The 18503-nt window shown below is 43.1% G+C and overlaps 1 protein-coding gene across 1 annotated transcript in view; it reads right to left on the bottom strand.

The window, feature by feature from the left end:
• The window catches only part of LOC140481584 (sideroflexin-5-like), a 327308-nt gene that overhangs the window by 157674 nt on the left and 151131 nt on the right, over window positions 1-18503 (bottom strand). Inside the window, exon 9 of the mRNA XM_072578021.1 lies at window positions 11192-11257. Coding sequence (XP_072434122.1) covers window positions 11192-11257 — 66 coding nt within the window. The remainder of the gene's footprint in view (window positions 1-11191; window positions 11258-18503) is intronic.

Here is an 18503-nt window from a genome sequence, read left to right as displayed (position 1 = left end):
GGGTGGAAGGTATAGGGGAGATGTCAGGGGTGGGTTCTTTACCCAGAAAGTGGTGGGGGTATGGAATGCGCTGTCCGTGGGAGTGGTAGAGTCAGAATCATTGGCGACCTTTAAGCGGCATTTGGATAGGTACATGGATGGGTGCTTAATCTAGGTTAGAAGTTCGGCACAACATCGTGGGCCGAAGGGCCTGTTCTGTGCTGTATTGTTCTATATTCTATGTTCTATGTTCAAGAGCTGCTGAGGTTTTGCAGCGAATTCTGTTTTTGGTTCTGGTTTCCAGCACTGACAATTTTTTTTATTTAGAGAGTGTTAACCTGGATTGTGTGTTCAAATCTTTGTTGTGGACTCAAGTCACAGCTTGCTCACTCAAAGAAACTGCAGTGCACTGAGTTATTATGGACTCAGTTATACAAAATCACATAAGGTTGCCTCTCATGATTTCTTCAGACATTAGCACTGAACTACATTGTTGTATCCTGGAGTTACCCAGACCTATTTCGCCACAGTGACAACGATTCTCTCAGAGTACAACGGGACTTTGATCAGATGGGCAAGTGGGCTGAGGAGTGGCCAATGGAGTTTAATTTAGATATGTGTGAGGTGTTGCATTTTGGTAAGGCAAATTGGGACTGGACTTATACACTTAATGTGGGCCCTGCGGAGTGTTGCTAAACAAAGAGACCTAGGAGTGCAAGTGCATACTTCCTTGAAAGTGGAGTTGCATGTAGACAGGGTGGTGAAGAAGGCGTTTGGCACACATGCCTTCATTGGATAGAACACTGAGTATAGGAATGATGTTGCGGCTGTGCAGGACATTGGTGAAGCTATTTTTAGAATACTGCGTACAATTCTGTTCGTCCTTCTTTAGGAAATACTGTATGTTGTTAAATTTGAGAGGGTGCAGATAAAATTGACAAGGATGTTGTCAGGATTGGAAAATTTGAGTAATAGAGAGAGGTTGAATAGCCTGAGGCTTTTTTCCCTGGAGTATCAGAAGCTGAAGGGTCACCTTATAGAAATTTATAAAATCCTGAGGAACTGAGGTAGGGTAAATAGCCAACGCCTTTTTCCTTGGGTGCGGGAGTCCAAACTAGAGTCATGGGTTTAAGGTGAGAGAGAAATATTTAAAAAGGATCTGAGGGGTAACTTTATCATGCAGAGGGTGGTGCGTGTATGGAATGAGCTGCAGGTGGAATTGGTGGAGGTAGGTACAATGATAACATGGTATATGAATAGGAAGGGCTTAGAGGGATGTTGGCCAAATGCTGGCAAATGGGAGTAGGTCATATTGGGATATCTGGTCAGCGCGGGAGAGATGGACTGAAGGGCATGTTTCTGTGTGGCTCTATGACTCTATATTCTTCGGGCGCTTGTGATTTCAGGTACGTGGGGCGGCACGGTGGCACAGTGGTTAGCACTGCTGCCTCACAGCGCCGGGTACCCAGGTTCAATTCCAGCCTTGGGTGACTGTCTGTGTGGAATTTGCACATTCTCCCCGTGTCAGCGTGGGTTTTCTCCAGGTGCTCCGGTTTCCTCCCACAGTCCAAAGATGTGCAGGTTAGGTGAATTGGTCATACTAAATTGCCCATAGTGTTAGGTGCATTAGTCAGAGGGAAATGGGTATGGGTGGGCTACTCCTCAGAGGGTCAGTGTGGACTTGGTGGGCCAAGTGGCCTGTTTCCACAGTGTAAGGAATCTAATCTAATCATAAAAGGTGAGGCTGTGCAAAGACACTCAAAGTACAGTTAGATCAATGGTCAGTCACATAATGGCTGTTGCTGTCATGTTGAGCCGTAGCTGATTTAACCTTCTAACATTACAACAGCAAGCAGTAATACAACAATAGGGAAGATACCTTCCAGTGGGAATGGGTTAAATCATGTTTAATCCATCTCCTAACAGTTTCAAATTGGTGCACAGACAGGCTGAGGAATAAACTATGGCCATTTCAATGACAACCATGTTACTGGCACAACAGCAATCAAAACTGACAAAACAATCTTTTGTGTGTGGCACACCATTCACCTAACACAGAGTGGGTTTTATAGCATTAACTGAAGTAAAAGATTCCCTGTTGTGCTTTCAGATTGGACTTCTGTCAGACTGTGAGGCTGTAAGGCCCACAGAGGAGATAATTGTGGTATTGTCACTGGATTAATGTTCCAGAGGCCCACACCATTCCTCTGGGCACACCATGGAGCTGGTGGAATTTGAATTCAATAAATAAAAGCACGTTTCCATAAGCATGACCATGGAACCATTGTTGTTTGTCTTCAAAACCTATCTAATTCACTAATAATTTTACAGAAGCAAATCTGTTCTCCATGTCTGTTTAGCCTATATGTGACTCCAGACTCAGAACAATGAGTTAATTGCCCTCTGAAATGACCTAGGAAGTTTCTGGTGTGTAACTCGCCTCCTAAGTCCCAAGGTTTATCCACCAATTACAAAGCACAAATGTGGAGTGTGGTGGAATACTCTCCATTTGTTTTGGATGAATGCAGTTTATAAGCTTGACACCAAGACATTCTCCATTCTGACTTTGAAATATATTGCCGCGCCTTCAAAGTTATTCTGCTTTCTGCTGGTTAGGCAATTGTCTATCCAAGCTAATAAATTACCCCAACCCCATATGATCTGACCTTGTCTATTAATCTTTTGTGTGGCATGTTATAAAAATTCCTTCTGGAAGTCCAGATATATCTCATTTATCAGATTCTCGCTATCAACTTTGCTTGTTATATTTTCAAAGAACCCTAGCAAATTAGTCGAACATGATATACCTTCATAAAACCATGCTGACTATGATGATTGCACTTTGACTTTCTGAATGTCCTGTTGTTGTTTCCTTGATAATACACTAGCTGGTCTAAAGTTCCCTACTTTCTGCCTCTCTCCCTTTTTGAATAAGGGCCATTATATTAGCATGTTTCCAATCTACTGGAACCTTCACTACATCCAGGGAATTTTTGGACGATTAAAAGCTATCTCTCCACTATCTCTGCTACCACATCCTTTGAGACTCTAGGATGTAGGCCATTAGACTCCGAGAACTTGTCTGCTTTCAATTCCAAAGATTTGCTCAGTGGTAAAGGCAAGTCAATATTAAGGAGGAGGTGCTGGGTATCTTGAAAAACATTAAGGTTGATAAGTCCCCAGGGCCTGATGGGATCTATCACACAATACTGAAGGAAGCAAGGCAGGAGATTGCTGGGGCTTTGACATAGATCTTTCTATCATTTTTAGCTACAGACTAAGTTCCAGAAGACTGGAGAACTGCCAATATTCTTCCTTCGTTCAGGAAGGACAACAGTGGTGATCCAGGAATTATAAGCTGGTGATACATCAGTGGTAGGGAAATTAGTGGAGAAGATTCTTTGGGACAAGATTTACTTGTATTTGGAGAAGAATGATTTTTTTACGAATAGTCAGCACAACTTTATGCAGGGGAATTCTTGTCCCACAAATCTGATCGAGTTTTTTGAGGAAGTGATAAAGTTGATTGAGGCAAGGCAATGGATGTTGTCTACATGGACTTTACAAAAGCATTTGACAAGGTGCCTCATGGTAGTCTGGTTCAGAAGAATTAACCACAGGAATTCAGGGTGAGTCGGCAAGTTGGATGCAAAAACAGCTTGGCTATATAAGACAGAGGGTAATTGTAGAGGGATTCTTGACTGGAAATCAGGGACCAATGGTCTTCCAAAAGGTTCAGAGATGGGACCTCTATGTATGTGATGTACCTGAATGGTTTGGATGAAAATGTCAGTGGTCTGATTAATAAGTTGCAAATGGCATGAAAGTTTGTGAAGTTGTGGACAGTGAGGAAGATTATCAAAGGGTGTAGCAGGATATAGATCAGCTGGAAAATTGAGTGGAGTTATAATTTAATGCAGATTTTTGGGAGGTGAAATGCAAAAGAAAAGTATACTGCAAACATTTGAACTGTTAGGAGCATTCATATAGGGAGGGATCTTGAAGTCTAAGTCCATAGCTCCCTGAAAGTGGCAACAAAAGTGGATAAGGTGATAAAGAAGGTGTATAGCAGCTTGCCTTCATTGGTCAGTGCCCTGAGTGTAAAACTTGGCAAGGCATGTTGCAACTATATGAAACTTTGGGCAGACCATATTTAGAGTACCGTGTGCAGTTCCACCTGATAGGAAGGATGTGGAAGCTTTTTAAGGATGCAGAAGCAGTTTCCTAGGATGTTGCCTGGATTAGAGGTTGGCAAACTTGGATTACAATTAGAGGTTGGACAAACTTGGATTATGTTCTCTGATAGAAGTATGTAAAATTATGAGAGGCATTGATAGGCTCTTTCCCAGTAATGGAAATGTCAAATATTAGGGGTCATAGGTTGAAAATGAGAGACAGAAAACTTAAAGGAAATGTGTGACGAAAATGTTTTTACACAGAAGGTATTAGGTGCCTCGAATGCACTGCCAGAGAAGGTGGTAGAATCAGATGGGAGGGCAAAGTTTAAGAGGTATTTAGACGGATACATGAGCAGCAAGAGAATACAGGGATAAGGGCCATGTGCAGGCAGATAGGATTAGTTTAGAATGGCATCATGGTCAGCATAGATATGGTTGACCAAAGGGCCTGCTCCTGTGTTGCATCATTCCGTGTTCTATGTACATTTTTCCTAGTGATGATGATTGTTCTAAGTTCCACCCATTCTATAATTTTTGCATTTTCTGTTACTATTGGCATTGTGCCCTCCACTGTGAAACCGGAGGCAAAATATTGATTATGTGACTCTGCCATTTCCATATTCCCCATCTTAACTCCCAAGTCTCTTCCTCCAATGGACCAGCATTCACTTTAGCTACTCTCTTCCAATTTTTTATTCTTACAGAAGGTTTTGCTATCCGTTTTTATATTTTGCGTTAGTTTTCTTTCATAATTTACCTTTAGTCTTTTTATTACTTTTTTGGTAATCTTTTGCTGAAAATGTTTTGCAATCTTCCAGCCAGCCACTGGCGTTTGCAATATGGAATGCACTAGCTGTTGTCTTTATGGTATCTTTATATTTCTTGCTTAGCTTTACAATCTTTCTTCCTCTCTGGACTAAACTTTAGTTGGGAGAAATTGAATTCTCCTTAAAACATCTGCTACCGCTCATCAACTGTCCTACCTTTAACTCTTCCTGCCCAAACCACGAGGGCAAAATCTGTCATCACGACTATGTAATTGCTTTTCCTTAACTTCAGAATACAGTATGAGACTCCAGTTTTTGTCCTCATACTGAAAGTGAAATTCTGGCACACTAGAATTCTTTCCTGGGGAATCCTTGCTCTAAGATCAGTAATTAATCTCACCTAATTACACAATACCAAATCCAGAATAATTTGCTACTTGGTTGGTTCCTTGACAGATTGATGCAACAATCCAAGAAATAACTGATATGATTGAGGTATATGAGATGCTAAAAGGAATGGCAAAGCAGACATAGAGAGGATGCTTTGTATTGTGGGTCAATCGAGAATGAGAGATTATAATTTTAGGTAGGTTTGTAAAACGATGAGGAGAAATTACTCCTCTTAAAGGGTCATGAATCGTGGAATTCACTACCCAGAGTATGGGGGATGCCAGGATATTTAGTAAATTTATGGAGAAGATAAACAGATTTGTAATGGGAATGAGGACTAAAGTGGAGTTGAGACTGAGATGAGATCAGTCATGATCATATTGAACAGCAGGCTTGTGGGGCTGAATTCCCTACTCCTGTTCCTACTTCTTACGTTCTAAGTGGTGAGGATGGCGTGAAGAAGGAATATAGACAGGTTAAGCAAATGGGCAAAAACCTGACAGGTGGGTTATGATCTGAAAAATGTGAAGTTATACATCTTAGCAGGATGACTAGAAGAACTGAATATAATTTAAATTAGGAAAGACCACAGAATGCTACACGATAGAAGGTTTTAGGGATGCCTGTGCATAAATCATAAAAAAAACTGGCATCCAAGTTCAGCTGGTAATAGGGAAGGCAAACGGAATATAGGGCTTTATTTCAAAGAAAATGAAGTATTAAATAGGGAAGAAAGATATATTAGCATTGGAGGCAATCTGGAAAATGTTTACTCAATCCTAGGTAAGGAGGGATTTTCTTATGAGTGGGTTTGGCTTGCACTCATTGACGCTTAGAAAAATGGGAGGAAACCTCAGTGATACATATGGGATTCTTAGGGGACTTTGCAGAGTTAAAAAGGAGGGATTGTTGCCATTTGTGGGACAGTCTAGGATAAGGGGACATAATATCACAGTTAGAAGATGTCCTTTAAGACAGAGATAAGGAGGATTTTATTTCTCTCAGAGGGTAATCAATCTGTGGAATTCTTTACTAAAGGAGGCTGTCGAGATTGGGCCCTAAGTATACTCAAGGCCGAGGTAGATTTTTTTTTCTAAGTATTTTCATTGAAAAGAAAGATTTTAAGTTTTTTACAAAATTACAAAATAGTGTGACAACTTTATTACATAATAACAATAATAGGAAACAAACTGCTACTCTACACCACAAACTGTTGGAACACGAAAAAAAAACAAAACCTCTACAAAAACTACAATTCAATAAATAACCATTGAAAAAGAAGAAAAATAAATAAACAAAATAAATTAAACCAAGTTATAGCAAGGTAACTTAAATTATATTCAATTAAATTACTACACGCAGTGCAATCTCACCGAAGCTCCCCACCACTGGGAGCAATAGTAAGTAAACCCGTATTTGTTCAGGATTCTTCCCCAAAGGGGTCCCCAGACCGACAGACACAACCCTCATGGCTACACAAAGGCCCTAAACATATAGGCAATAAGTCTGCATCAATATAATTCAAAAAGGGCCGCCATGTTCTGTGAAACAATTCCGTTTTCTGGTGGACCATATTCGTGAGGAAGTCCAGGGGGATGTGTTCCATGACTAACCTACGCCAGCTCGAGAGTCTCGAGGGATTCTCTGACACCCAGCTCATTAGAATAGTCTTCCTCGCACAGAATGAAAGAATATTAAACAATTTCTTCCCACGCGCATACAAAGAGGGAAGATTTGGAAGATCCAAAAGGAGGGACACCGGATCCAACTTAACCTCAGTTCCCAAAACCTCTTCCAAAATACTCACTATGGCATCCCAATACCTGCGAAGTTTGTGGCATGACCACAAGCAATGAGTAAGAGTGCCAACCTCCATTTTACACTTGGGGCACTTTGGAGACAAGCCTGCCTTAAATTTCGCAAGCCATTCCGGTGCCAAGTGAGCCCTGTGGAGTACCTTCAGTTGAATAGCCTGGGTCCTATTGCAAATTGTGAACATCCTCACATTTTCCCAGATATCCTCCCACATCTCTGACGAGATTTCCACCCCCAATTCTTAGTCCAGGTTCAACATAGCTGTTCAATGTCTTTCAAAACATTACTTCCTAATAAGAGAGTGCTAACAGAGAGGGCACCCGTAGACTAGTGCACTCTCCTCTCCATGTCTGACTTGTAGGGACTAGCCATTAATGTAGTCTATTTTTGTATGAGGTCTCTAACATGGAAGTAATGAGAGAGATCTCTCCTAGGTAGCTCGAACTTCTGACTCAGCTGCTCGAAGGACATCATGACCTCCCTGTCAAATAGATCTCCCGAACAGGAGATTCCTCTGGACTCCCAGAGTTTAACCCCGGCTGGAATCCCAACATGCTCACTGTGGGAGTGAAAGGGAAAATTTTTTTGTAAATTGCCCTCGCCCTACCACATCATTCTCCATTCTTTAACTGTGTTTAGGACAATCGGGTTTTTGCAGTGGTCCATAACAATTCTCATTTTTTTAGATTAGATTAGATTCCCTACAGTGTGGAAACAGGCCTTTAAGCCCAACTAGTCCACACCGGTCTTCCGAAGAGTAACCCACCCAGACCCATTTCCCTCTGACGAATGCACCTAACACTATGGGCAATTTAGCATGGCAAATTCACCTAACCGGCACATCTTTGGACTGTGGGAGAAAACCGGAGTACCCAGAGGAAACTCATGCAGCCACTGGGAGAACGTGCAAACTCCACACGGACAGTCGCCTGAGGCTGGAATCAACCCTGGGACCCTGCTGCTGTGAGGCTGCAGTGCTAACCACTGAGCCACCGAGCCACCTTTTGTCCATAAACAACAAATTAATGAGGGAACATTTTGTCTGGGAGCCTCAATGTCCAACCAGATTGATTGCAGGTCCTGACAGGCCCATTCAGCCACACAGGATAGTAAAAAATTCAATTGGTATTTCTTAAAGTCTGGAAAATCTATACACCCCCACTCCTGCGGAAGCTGCAATGTATCCAGCTTAAAAGAGGCCACCTATGACACTAGATAAAAGATCCGAGCCAACTGTAAAGTCTGTGCAGTGTTTACTTTGGCAGCATCAAAGGGAGCATTCGCATGGGGTATATTAATAAGGAAGAACATTCATTTTAACCAGAGCTATTCTGCCCAACTAAGATATTGGAAGATCTTCCCAGCGCCGAAGGTCCTGCCTTATCTTCTCTAGCAATTTCACATAATTGGCTTTATATAATTGATTGAAGACTGGGGTGATAAAAATAGCTAAATACAGAAACCCCACTCCCATGACCACCGAAAGGGGAAACGGGTTCCATCCCCAAACTTGGATATACTAGCATGGCCCCCCACAGGCATGCCCTCTGACTTCGTGAAATTAATTTTAAATTCTGAAAACAAACCAAATAGATTAATCACTTGTATTAAGCAGGCCACAGATGTCATTGGATCAGTTAAAAAGAAAAGGACGTCATCTGGATAGAGGGTAATTTTATGCCTGCCTGACCCTACCTCGGCAGCAGTTTTATTGGGTTCCATCCAGACGGCTTCCGTCAGTGGCTCACTCACCAATGTAAATAATAGTGGTGAGAGAGGGCACCCTTGATGGCAGCCTCTGCCGACACTAAACCTATCTGACCGTATACTATTAGTGAGAACCGCTGCTTTTGGGTCACTATACAACACTGCCACCAATTTGGCAAAAACGTCTCCAAGACCAAACTGTTCCATAATGTAAAGGAGGTACAGCCATTCCACCCCATCAAACGCTTTCTCCTCATCCAGGAAGACTACCAACCTGGAATCGCTCCTTGCTGGTAAAACTGGACCATATTTAGTACTCTTCTAATATTGTTAGCAGACCTATGACCCTTAATAAAACCCGTCTGATCCTCATTTACAATAAAAGGCAATACCCTCTCCAGCCTTAACACCAGCATTTTCGGCAGGATTTTAAAATCCATGTTCAGCATTGATGTGGGCCTATACAAAGTGCAATCCTCTGGGGATTTTCCTTTCTTAAGAATAAAAGAAATATTTGCCTCTCTCAAAGAAAATGGGAGGCAGCCCTAACTGAATGAATAATTGTACATATCCAATAGTGGCCCAGCCAGGAAATCAATAAACTCCTTATAAAACTCACTTTGAAATCCATCTGGTCTGGGCGCTTTACCACTCAGGAGCAGTCTCACTGCCTCCTGTACTTCCTGAATTGTCAGCGGGGCATTCAGAAAGGACACCTGCTCTGAGGTTACACCCGGAAGGTCCAGGATCCTAAAAAAGGATTCCAGCTTCATCATTCTGACCTCACAGTCCTCCGACCGGTTCAGCACAAAATAAAACTTTCTAAATGCTACATTAATCCTTTTAGTATTGCAAGTAAGAGTACCAGCACTCTCTATGATGGATGTGATAGATTGGGGGCGATTCTTCTTTCTGGCCAAGTACGGTAGATATCTACCCGGTTTATCATCGTACTCAAATAATCTCTGTTTTGCAAAAGAGATTTCCCTCTTTGCTGTTTGGGTGAGTGCAGCATTCAAAGTAGCCCTAAGGGCTATAATCCGCTGCAATTTAGTTATAGATGGTCTGTCAAAGTATACTAACTCAGCTGTCTTCAGGTGAGCCTCGAGGAAATGTTGTTGTTCTCCCCTCAGTCGCTTCCGAGTCGCAGAGTAAGAAATAATCAAACCCCGTGCATAGGTCTTAGCAATCTCCCACAGCAGCAATGGATTACTGGCCATACCTAAATTAATATCCCAAAAGATTTTAAACTCCCACGAAAAACACTCCATAAACATGCTATCTTTCAGGAGGAAGGGGTCCACATGCCAGTGCCGGAAGCCTGTCCCGCCACCTCCATGTACACTGCCGCATGATCAGAAATGGCTATGTTCCCTATTCTGCAAGACAGCACCGAGTTCAAAAAGGTCAATGGGACAAAAAGCATGTCAATTCTAGTGCAGCACTTATGTGGATTAGAAGAAAAGGTAAAATCTCTACCTTCGGGGTGAAGACATCTCCACATGTCCACCAACCCCATTCCCTGTTCAGGTCCACCAACTGCCTGGATTGCGGAGACATACCCAGAAGACCCCTAGGCATCCTGTCCACCTCGGGGTCAATAATACGATTAAAGTCTCCCCCTATAATTGTATGACGGACCCCAGGGGCTAGCAATCTAGAAAGTGCATCTGTTAAGAATTTAAGGAGATGTGCTGGGGACAATATACATTCAGAATCCCATAATCCTCTCCATGTAATAAAGCTTTAAGAATTATGAATCACCAGCACTCATCCTTAATTTAGCATAGCATTTGAAATGGGAGGTCCTTCCGGATGAGGTTAGCAACTCCTCTACTTTTCAAATTAAAGGATGAGAAAAATACCTGGCCGAATCCTCCCTGTTGCAACTTCAATGTTCCTTATCGGTTAAATGTGTTTCTTGTAACAAGGCTACATCGACCCTCTCTTTTATAAGGCTTGACAGTATCTTTTTTTCTCTTAATTGGTGAGTGACTCCCCCTAATATTCCATGTGCACCATTTAAATGATTGGCAAGCTATGATCGTCCAAAACAGTCTGTGACCGCCCCCCGGGAGGAAGAACCCCACTCATAGCGAGCCGAGTGAAAACCATAAATAGTTTGTATAGGTTTAAAACTGCAAGTTCCAAAACTTCTACAACACATAACATAAATGAAAGGAGATTTCCCCCCTTGTTCACAGGGGGCGAAGACCGAGGTAGATTTTTAATCAGTAGGGAATCAAGGGTTATGAGGCAATCAAACAAAAATGAATTATCTATAGCTGTTGTGTTCTATGACTGCAGAAATCTGATAGAACATATTGGACTTACAGAGATATCAAAATTACTTACTGCTATTGAGACTGCGCTGGTGACTGCTCCGAGGTATCCCAAGATGAATTTAGACACAGGAGTTGGCTGTTGGGGGTAGTAGAGAGAATGATTGTATTAAAAACCAGTTAAAAATCCCACATCTGACTCAATACTGCAACAACAAATTATACAAAGCCACATACTGCTTCACAGGAGGATTATAAAACAAGATATATCACTGAATGACATAAGGACATATTAGAGAAGATGACCAAAAGCTTGATCAAAGAAGGAGATACAGCGGTGGAGAGTTATAGGGAATAAGCTCTGCCTGCCTTGTCTGAACCTTGGAAGCTCGTGTCTCTGTAAAGAAGGCCCTCACCATGTCTAGCTCAGCCAGACACAAATACCTCAGGGGTCACGTGACCAAACCTTCTGGGCTAACAGGCTCCCTTCACCCCAGCCACAAAGCCAGGGAGTACCCTAAGAGGCAGTGGCAGGGAGAGGAAGACTTATTGAGGGCACTTTGGTGGCACCAGTGACAATGTACAGGGCAACCTCAATTATCCAAACGGCATGGGCGGGGAGTATTTTGTTTGGATAATCGAATGTTCGGATAACACTGTTTATCCAAGCATTGGGGCCTTGAGAAATTGTTCGGATAATTGGAAATTCGGATAATTGATGTTTGGATAACCGAGGTTGTACTGGACTGTGCATTACGTGGCATTTTGTTTTTATAAATAGCACAGCTTTAACCTTACATTTGGTTCTTTGTGTCTCTGAGTAGTATCAATTATAGCTGTTCCAGCATGAACCCCACAGCCAGAGTGAATGTATCATTGATCAATTTCTGTGTTGAGAGCCTGCTGCAGCATTGAGAAGGAAGAGGGACAAGATGCTTGCTTGGCTTGGGTGTGCAGACACCATTAGCTTTGCCCTACAACATCCTAGTTATTTCCCTTTGCCTCTGTTTAGAAGTGTTGGTGTGAATGAATTGGTCAGCAATGTCTGGGTCAAAAGGTTCACTGCAAACCCTGATCAATGTATTAGAATGGCTAGAGATTTGGGATCACACAGGCCTGCACCCTGTACCATACGTAGGTCGGTTTAATAGTGCTGATTCATTTAAAAAATCCTCACATCAGTAGATCTTGCAGCCTCCCCATGGTCGAGACACTTAACGTCACCCACTCCAAGTATTGTCATAGTTATTTTCTTCTCCATTACACACTTCCATTTTCAACTTAATGGAAGGCAAGTGGCTTGTAGCCTCCACCTCAACTTGTTTCTGAGTCTCCAAAAATCCAAATCCCTTTCCTGCTAGCCCTTCCAGAAATCCTCATCGGCTTTGCGCCTTTCCATGACATCACTTGACCTGCCTATTTGAGGCTGCACCGGTCCATTTTTCTCCAGTCTCTGGCATATGAGGTGACTATGGTAGGTACAGTCATACACTATTCCCTTCTTCTTGACCATGGAGGAATGCATCTTCCAAATGAATCCCTTCCAATCCATTCTTTACCGTCTTCTCTCTTGCAGATAATGTACATGCTGTCCCATGCTTCTCCTCCCCCCGTTTCTCAATTGTCACTGTTTCCTGCAGACCCCAATAACTTGGCAGTGGACCCATGTCCACTCACTATCCTCCTTTCCCCTTAATTCCTCTGGATGGATATGGCAGGCTGGCTGTGGCTCACCCCCTCAAACGACATAACAGGACAACCCTGGACATGAAGTAACTAGATGCATGACTTATGGCTGTACATCTTCTCAATCACCTAACCCTGGTCTGTCTCCTATTGACTATCAATTTCCCAAGGACAGACCATAATCCACTCCCTGGACTGCAGAGACACTGATCCTTTGACTGAGAACACTGTCATCGGATGCCTGAACCCTACTAATCCCCTGGACTGGTATCGGGGACTGGTATCGACGTTTCTGGCAAAATCCTTCATCAGAAATGGAGGCAGGGAGCCTTCAGGGTGGACTACTCTGCTAAGACTTTGAGACATTGGTCACTGCAAACCCTGATCAATGCATTAGAATGGCTAGAGATTCGGGATCACACAGGCCTGCACCCAGGACCATACGTAGGTCTGTTTATATTGCTGCTTCATTTTAAACACCCTGCTTGATGCCACATACATTGTGTTTGCTATGTATATTGTTGGCACATGGTATTGCTGTGAGACTGACATAACACACTGCCATAAAGCAAGATGCTTGTCCCCAATGGAGTGACCGGTCAGGCAAGGTGTCTTGTCCTATAACTGCACAAATTGGTATAGCAAAGCAAGCAAAGGCTAAGCACTGATTGAGTGAGCATGCAGACAGGTGCTAAGTGAACAAGGGCTAACAGACCAAGTGAGTAGCCCTGAGATGCAGCTTGGTCCATGAGCTGGGTTGCTGTCTGCACACACTAACAGTCCCTGCTGCAGCTTTCCAATGCTGGTTTGCCTATGTCTCTGCTTCCTCAGCAGCCTGCAAGAGTATTGGAAATGCACCATAATGATCATGAGGAATTGGCAAAAGCCAGATAACAGTTTTTTGTTAATTAATTTCAAAGGGCCTCTGATTTCATGATGGAATATTAACTCGAAGGGAGTGAACAGAGTAGATTCATTTGGGGCATCTCTAATGGCAAACAACATGAATGGGATACCTTTATCCCAATCATTCAGGTAATCCTGACAGTATGATCTCTGAGCTGAAAATGTGTTGCTAGAAAAGCACAGCAGGTCAGGCAGCATCCAAGGAACAGGAGAATCGACGTTTCAGGCATCAGCCCTTCTTCAGGAATGAGGAAAGTGTGTCCAGCAGGCTAAGATAAAAGGTAGGGAGGAGGGACTTGGGGGAGGGGCGTTGGGAATGCTATAAGTGGAGGGAGGGACATATTTCCTTCCCCTCCCCTATCAGCATTCCGAAAAGACCAGTCCCTCCGTGACTCCCTCGTCAGGTCCACACCGTCCACCAACCCAACCTCCACTCCCGGCACCTTCCCCTGTAACCGCAAGAAATGCAAAACTTGCGCCCACACCTCCCCCCTTACCTCCCTCCAAGGCCCCAAGGGACACTTCCATATCCGCCACAAATTCACCTGCACCTCCACACACATCATCTATTGCATCCGCTGCACCTGATGTGGCCTCCTCTATATTGGGGAGACAGGCCGCCTACTTGCGGAATGTTTCAGAGAACACCTCTGGGACACCCAGCCCAACCACCCCGTAGCTCAACACTTCAACTCCCCCTCCCACTCCACCAAGGACATGCAGGTCCTTGGACTCCTCCATCGCCAGACCATGGCAACACGATGGTTGGAGGAAGAGCGCCTCATCTTCCGCCTGGGAACCCTCCAACTACAAGGGATGAACTCAGATTTCTCCAGTTTCCTCATTTCCCCTCCCCCCACCTTGTCTCAGTCAAATCCCTCAAACTCAGCGCCGCCTTCCTAACCTGCAATCTTCTTCCTGACCTCTCCGCCCCCACCCCACTCCGGCCTATCACCCTCACCTTGACCTCCCTCCACCTATTGCATTCCCAACCTGCCTCCCTCAAGTCCCTCCTCCCTACCTTTTATCTTAGCCTGCTGGACACACTTTCCTCATTCCTGAAGAAGGGCTGATGCCCAAAATGTCGATTCTCCTGCTCCTTGGATGCTGCCTGACCTGCTGCGCTTTTCCAGCAACACATTTTCAGCTCTGATCTCCAGCATCTGCAGTCCTCACTTTCTCCTCCAGTATGATCTCTGATTCCTGATGAATGGCTTTTGACCGAAACGTCGATTTCGAAGCTACTTGGATGCTGCCTGAACTGCTGTGCTCTTCCAGCACCACTAATCCAAAGTATGATCTCAACATGGTCTTCAAGGTCTGATGCCACCTATCAATAGCTCCCTGGGATTCGGCATGATACACACTGGATTTAAAGTGCTGTATACCTAATCATTCCCAAGAACAAACTGAATTCCGGGAACAGACACTCCGTTAATCACTCCCACTGTAACTTCCCCAGTCTTGAGTTGGCACTCCAAACTGATCTTATAGGGGAATGCTAAATTTCTGTCCATCTATCCCACAAATTACCACACTCTCGGGTAACAGGTCAGAAAGAGGGCATATTTACTCAGCCCTTACTATCAGCAACTGGTTAGATCCTGTATCTCTTAAAGTAACTTCACCCATAGAGGCAAATTCTTTGTAACCTGCTCCTGCCTAGGCCGTGCACTCTCCTGCAGCTCCTCGGCTCTTCTTGGGGTCTCCTTCACTAATGTCACTGGCTTAGCTTCTTTTACCACATCATTTCCCACAGTGCCTTTTTTTAATAACCAGCACTGTGACTTTACGTGTCCCACTTTACCACAGTGGAAACACCTGAGGCCTTTCACCTCCTTTCCACCCTCTTGGGCTTCTTTTTTATCCTGTGGTAAATTCTTACCAGTGCTCTCGATTCTTGGTTTTGTAGTGTAGGATCTCGCCTTCTCTCAACTTCTATCCCACACAGGTCAAAATTCTGGCCAGAGGCTTGTGTACCAACATGTACTCATCTGCTAATTCTGCTGCCCTCCTCACTTCCTGAATTTTCTGTTCCTCCACATGAATTTTTACCATCTCTGCAAGTGAGTTTTTAAACTCCTCCAGCAGAATAATCACTCTTAGAGCCTCAAAGGTCCTTTCTACTTTCAAAGCATGCACCCATTGATCAAAATGACTGTTTAATTCTTTCGAACTCAACATAAGTCTGACCTGGTTCCTTTTTTGTGTTTCTGAGCCACTGTTTCTATGCTTCTGGTGCCAATTCATAAGCACTTAAAATAGCCTGGTTAACCTCTTCATAATCTCTTGACTCCTCATCTGACAGTGCAGCAAATACCTCACCTGCTCTGCCTACCAGTTTAGTCTGAACTAGCATTTCCCATAAATCCTCGGACCACTCCATCTGCCTAGCCAAATTTTCAAATGAAGTAAAGCAGGCTTCAACATCTTTCTCATAAGTATGTGGCAGAGTTTTGACATATTTATATGTATCACTAACTTCTCTTTTCATCTCCATCCTGTTAACTTGACTTTGCTGACTAAATCGCAACTTCTCAAGTTCAAATTCTCTCTCCCTTTGTGCTCTCTCTCTTTGCAACTCGGAACCTTCTCTCTCTCTCACTCACTCTCTTTTTGCTCTGTCTCCCTTTGTTTATCTTCTGACTCCATTTTCCTCAATTGTAATTTAAGTTTTTCTACCTCTACTGTACTTGTCTGTTTCTCTGACACAGCTAAGTGTTTGAAGTAATTCCTTTACAATTTCAGCTTTACTTTTGACCTTGGTTAAACCCAAATCTAACTTATTTGTTAATTCTAAAAGTTTGGCCTTTTTTTTCTTCTAAACTTTCTTGACAAATTTGAGAATCATCTTCAAATCCCAGAAATTTTAAGATCCATTTCTGTCACTTTTAATTTAACCAACCACAAGCCACCGAAATTAAACAAACTGTCTCACACCGACGTTTTATTTAAAGATCTAGGACACTAATCTGCAAGTGTTTAAATCAGCCGGGAATTATCGTATCCCCAAAACTATTCAAATCTGTCTAAACCAGTTCAAATCCTGATGACAAGCCCTCACACTGTTACAACACAGGGTAAACCCTCCTGCTTAATTTAGACTAGCAACACAGAAAAGAATTATCCCGTACAGTAATCCGTGAAAATTCAAGAGGCTAAGTACTATTTAAGGTAAAAATTAACAACTTTATTTCTTAAAGTATAACAGAGAATAATTAGCTTACAACTATTTACAACTCCTTCCTCTAACCTATCTCTTGATTTCCCCTCTACAATACTGGTCTGATAAAAATCCTGATTAAGATTTACAAAAACAAAACTTGTTATCTCAAAACCAGGCAGCTTTCGGTTCTTTTCTGTATTCCTGTCTTATTTTCTTCTTCTTGAGGATTCTGCTTCACAGGTTACAGATTGATGTAGGTTCCTTTTCGATAGCTATTTTTCGGGCAATCTTTACATGCTGGTGGCTTGGCAGTTCGCCTCCCAACTATTCAATTTTCTCTGGTCTTATACCCCCAAAGCATCGGATTATGTCACTGGCTTTTAAGGTTGTCAATATACTCAATTCAACCTTGATTGGAGGTTGGTATTTCAGGGTATAATTTAAACTGATTGGCTGAATTTGAATTTGTTGTTGTCTCCAGGCAACCAGCTAACCAAGTTGTTTGACCAAATGTTACCTTTTCTTTCAGAACACTTGGTGCTGTCAGGTAGGTCTTCTAGCTTTTAACTTCCTTAAAGGTACAGTATACCCACATCTTCATAACATTAACAAGAAATAATCTCCCTTAATTGGCGACTTGCTGCTGCATAGTGAGAAAATCACCTCGCCGCTTATCAAAAAGATGACTGTGGCAGCAGGGTAGAAAGTGTTCGGGCTCTCTGCCTGTATGTTCCCACTCACTTGGCTAGCCGTATTCTCCTTCATTCTTCATTTTTTGTTTTGTTTCTTTTGTAGGAAAGTTCACCTTTTCTCCAGCTCCAGGGTGAAGAAATGCAGTTGTGAGGGCGTCCAGACGTCCTTTCCTTGTGGCCATTGTGGCCGTGGTTTTATCAAAGGCTTCATCGTCAGTGGGTCTGGTCCATTCCTTGTAGCGGCGGTGCAGTGGTTTCTGTTGTGCCATATGGTGGTTCTGGTCCATTCCTCGTGCCTATGGTGGCAATGTGGCAGCTCTGGGCTGTCACTGAAGTGGTAATGACTCGAGTGATGGTTTCAACGTTTGCACCTTAGTGGTCCAGTCTGTCCCTCTTTGTTATGGCAGCAACGCAGTGGTTTTGGTGTTGGCTTCAGTGGTAGTAGTGTGGTGGGTCCAGTTTGGAAATCCTTGCTTTGGTGACCTCATGGACAGCTTTGATGGCAGTGTCCCATAGCCACTCCATAAACCCAGGAGCCGTGGAGGGAACAAAAGATAAACTTTGCCCGAACCTTATCTCAATTATTTCTTTTTATAATTTCTGTAACTAAAATGGTGCCAAATTATGGCGACTAATACACATCTCACTGTATTTTTGTATATACAAGTGACAATTAATTGCTGTTCTATTCTAATATTGAGTTATAGAGCTATACAGCACGGAAACAGACCCTGCGGACCGACTCCTCCATGTCGACTGGTTATCCTAACATAATCTAGTTCCATTTTCCACTTGGCCCATATCCCTCTAAACCCTTCCTATTTATAGACCCATCCAGGTGCCTTTTAAATGTTGTAATTGTACCAGCCTCCACCACTTCCTCTGACAGCTCATTCCATACATGAAAGCGTTGCCCCTCAGGTCGCTTTTAAATC

This window comes from Chiloscyllium punctatum, chromosome 1 (genome assembly GCF_047496795.1).
Source record: "Chiloscyllium punctatum isolate Juve2018m chromosome 1, sChiPun1.3, whole genome shotgun sequence".
In the NCBI taxonomy this organism is placed as follows: Eukaryota; Metazoa; Chordata; class Chondrichthyes; order Orectolobiformes; family Hemiscylliidae; genus Chiloscyllium; species Chiloscyllium punctatum.
The sequence above is the reverse complement of the archived record's forward strand: the minus strand, read 5'-3'. Positions and strand labels throughout refer to the sequence as shown.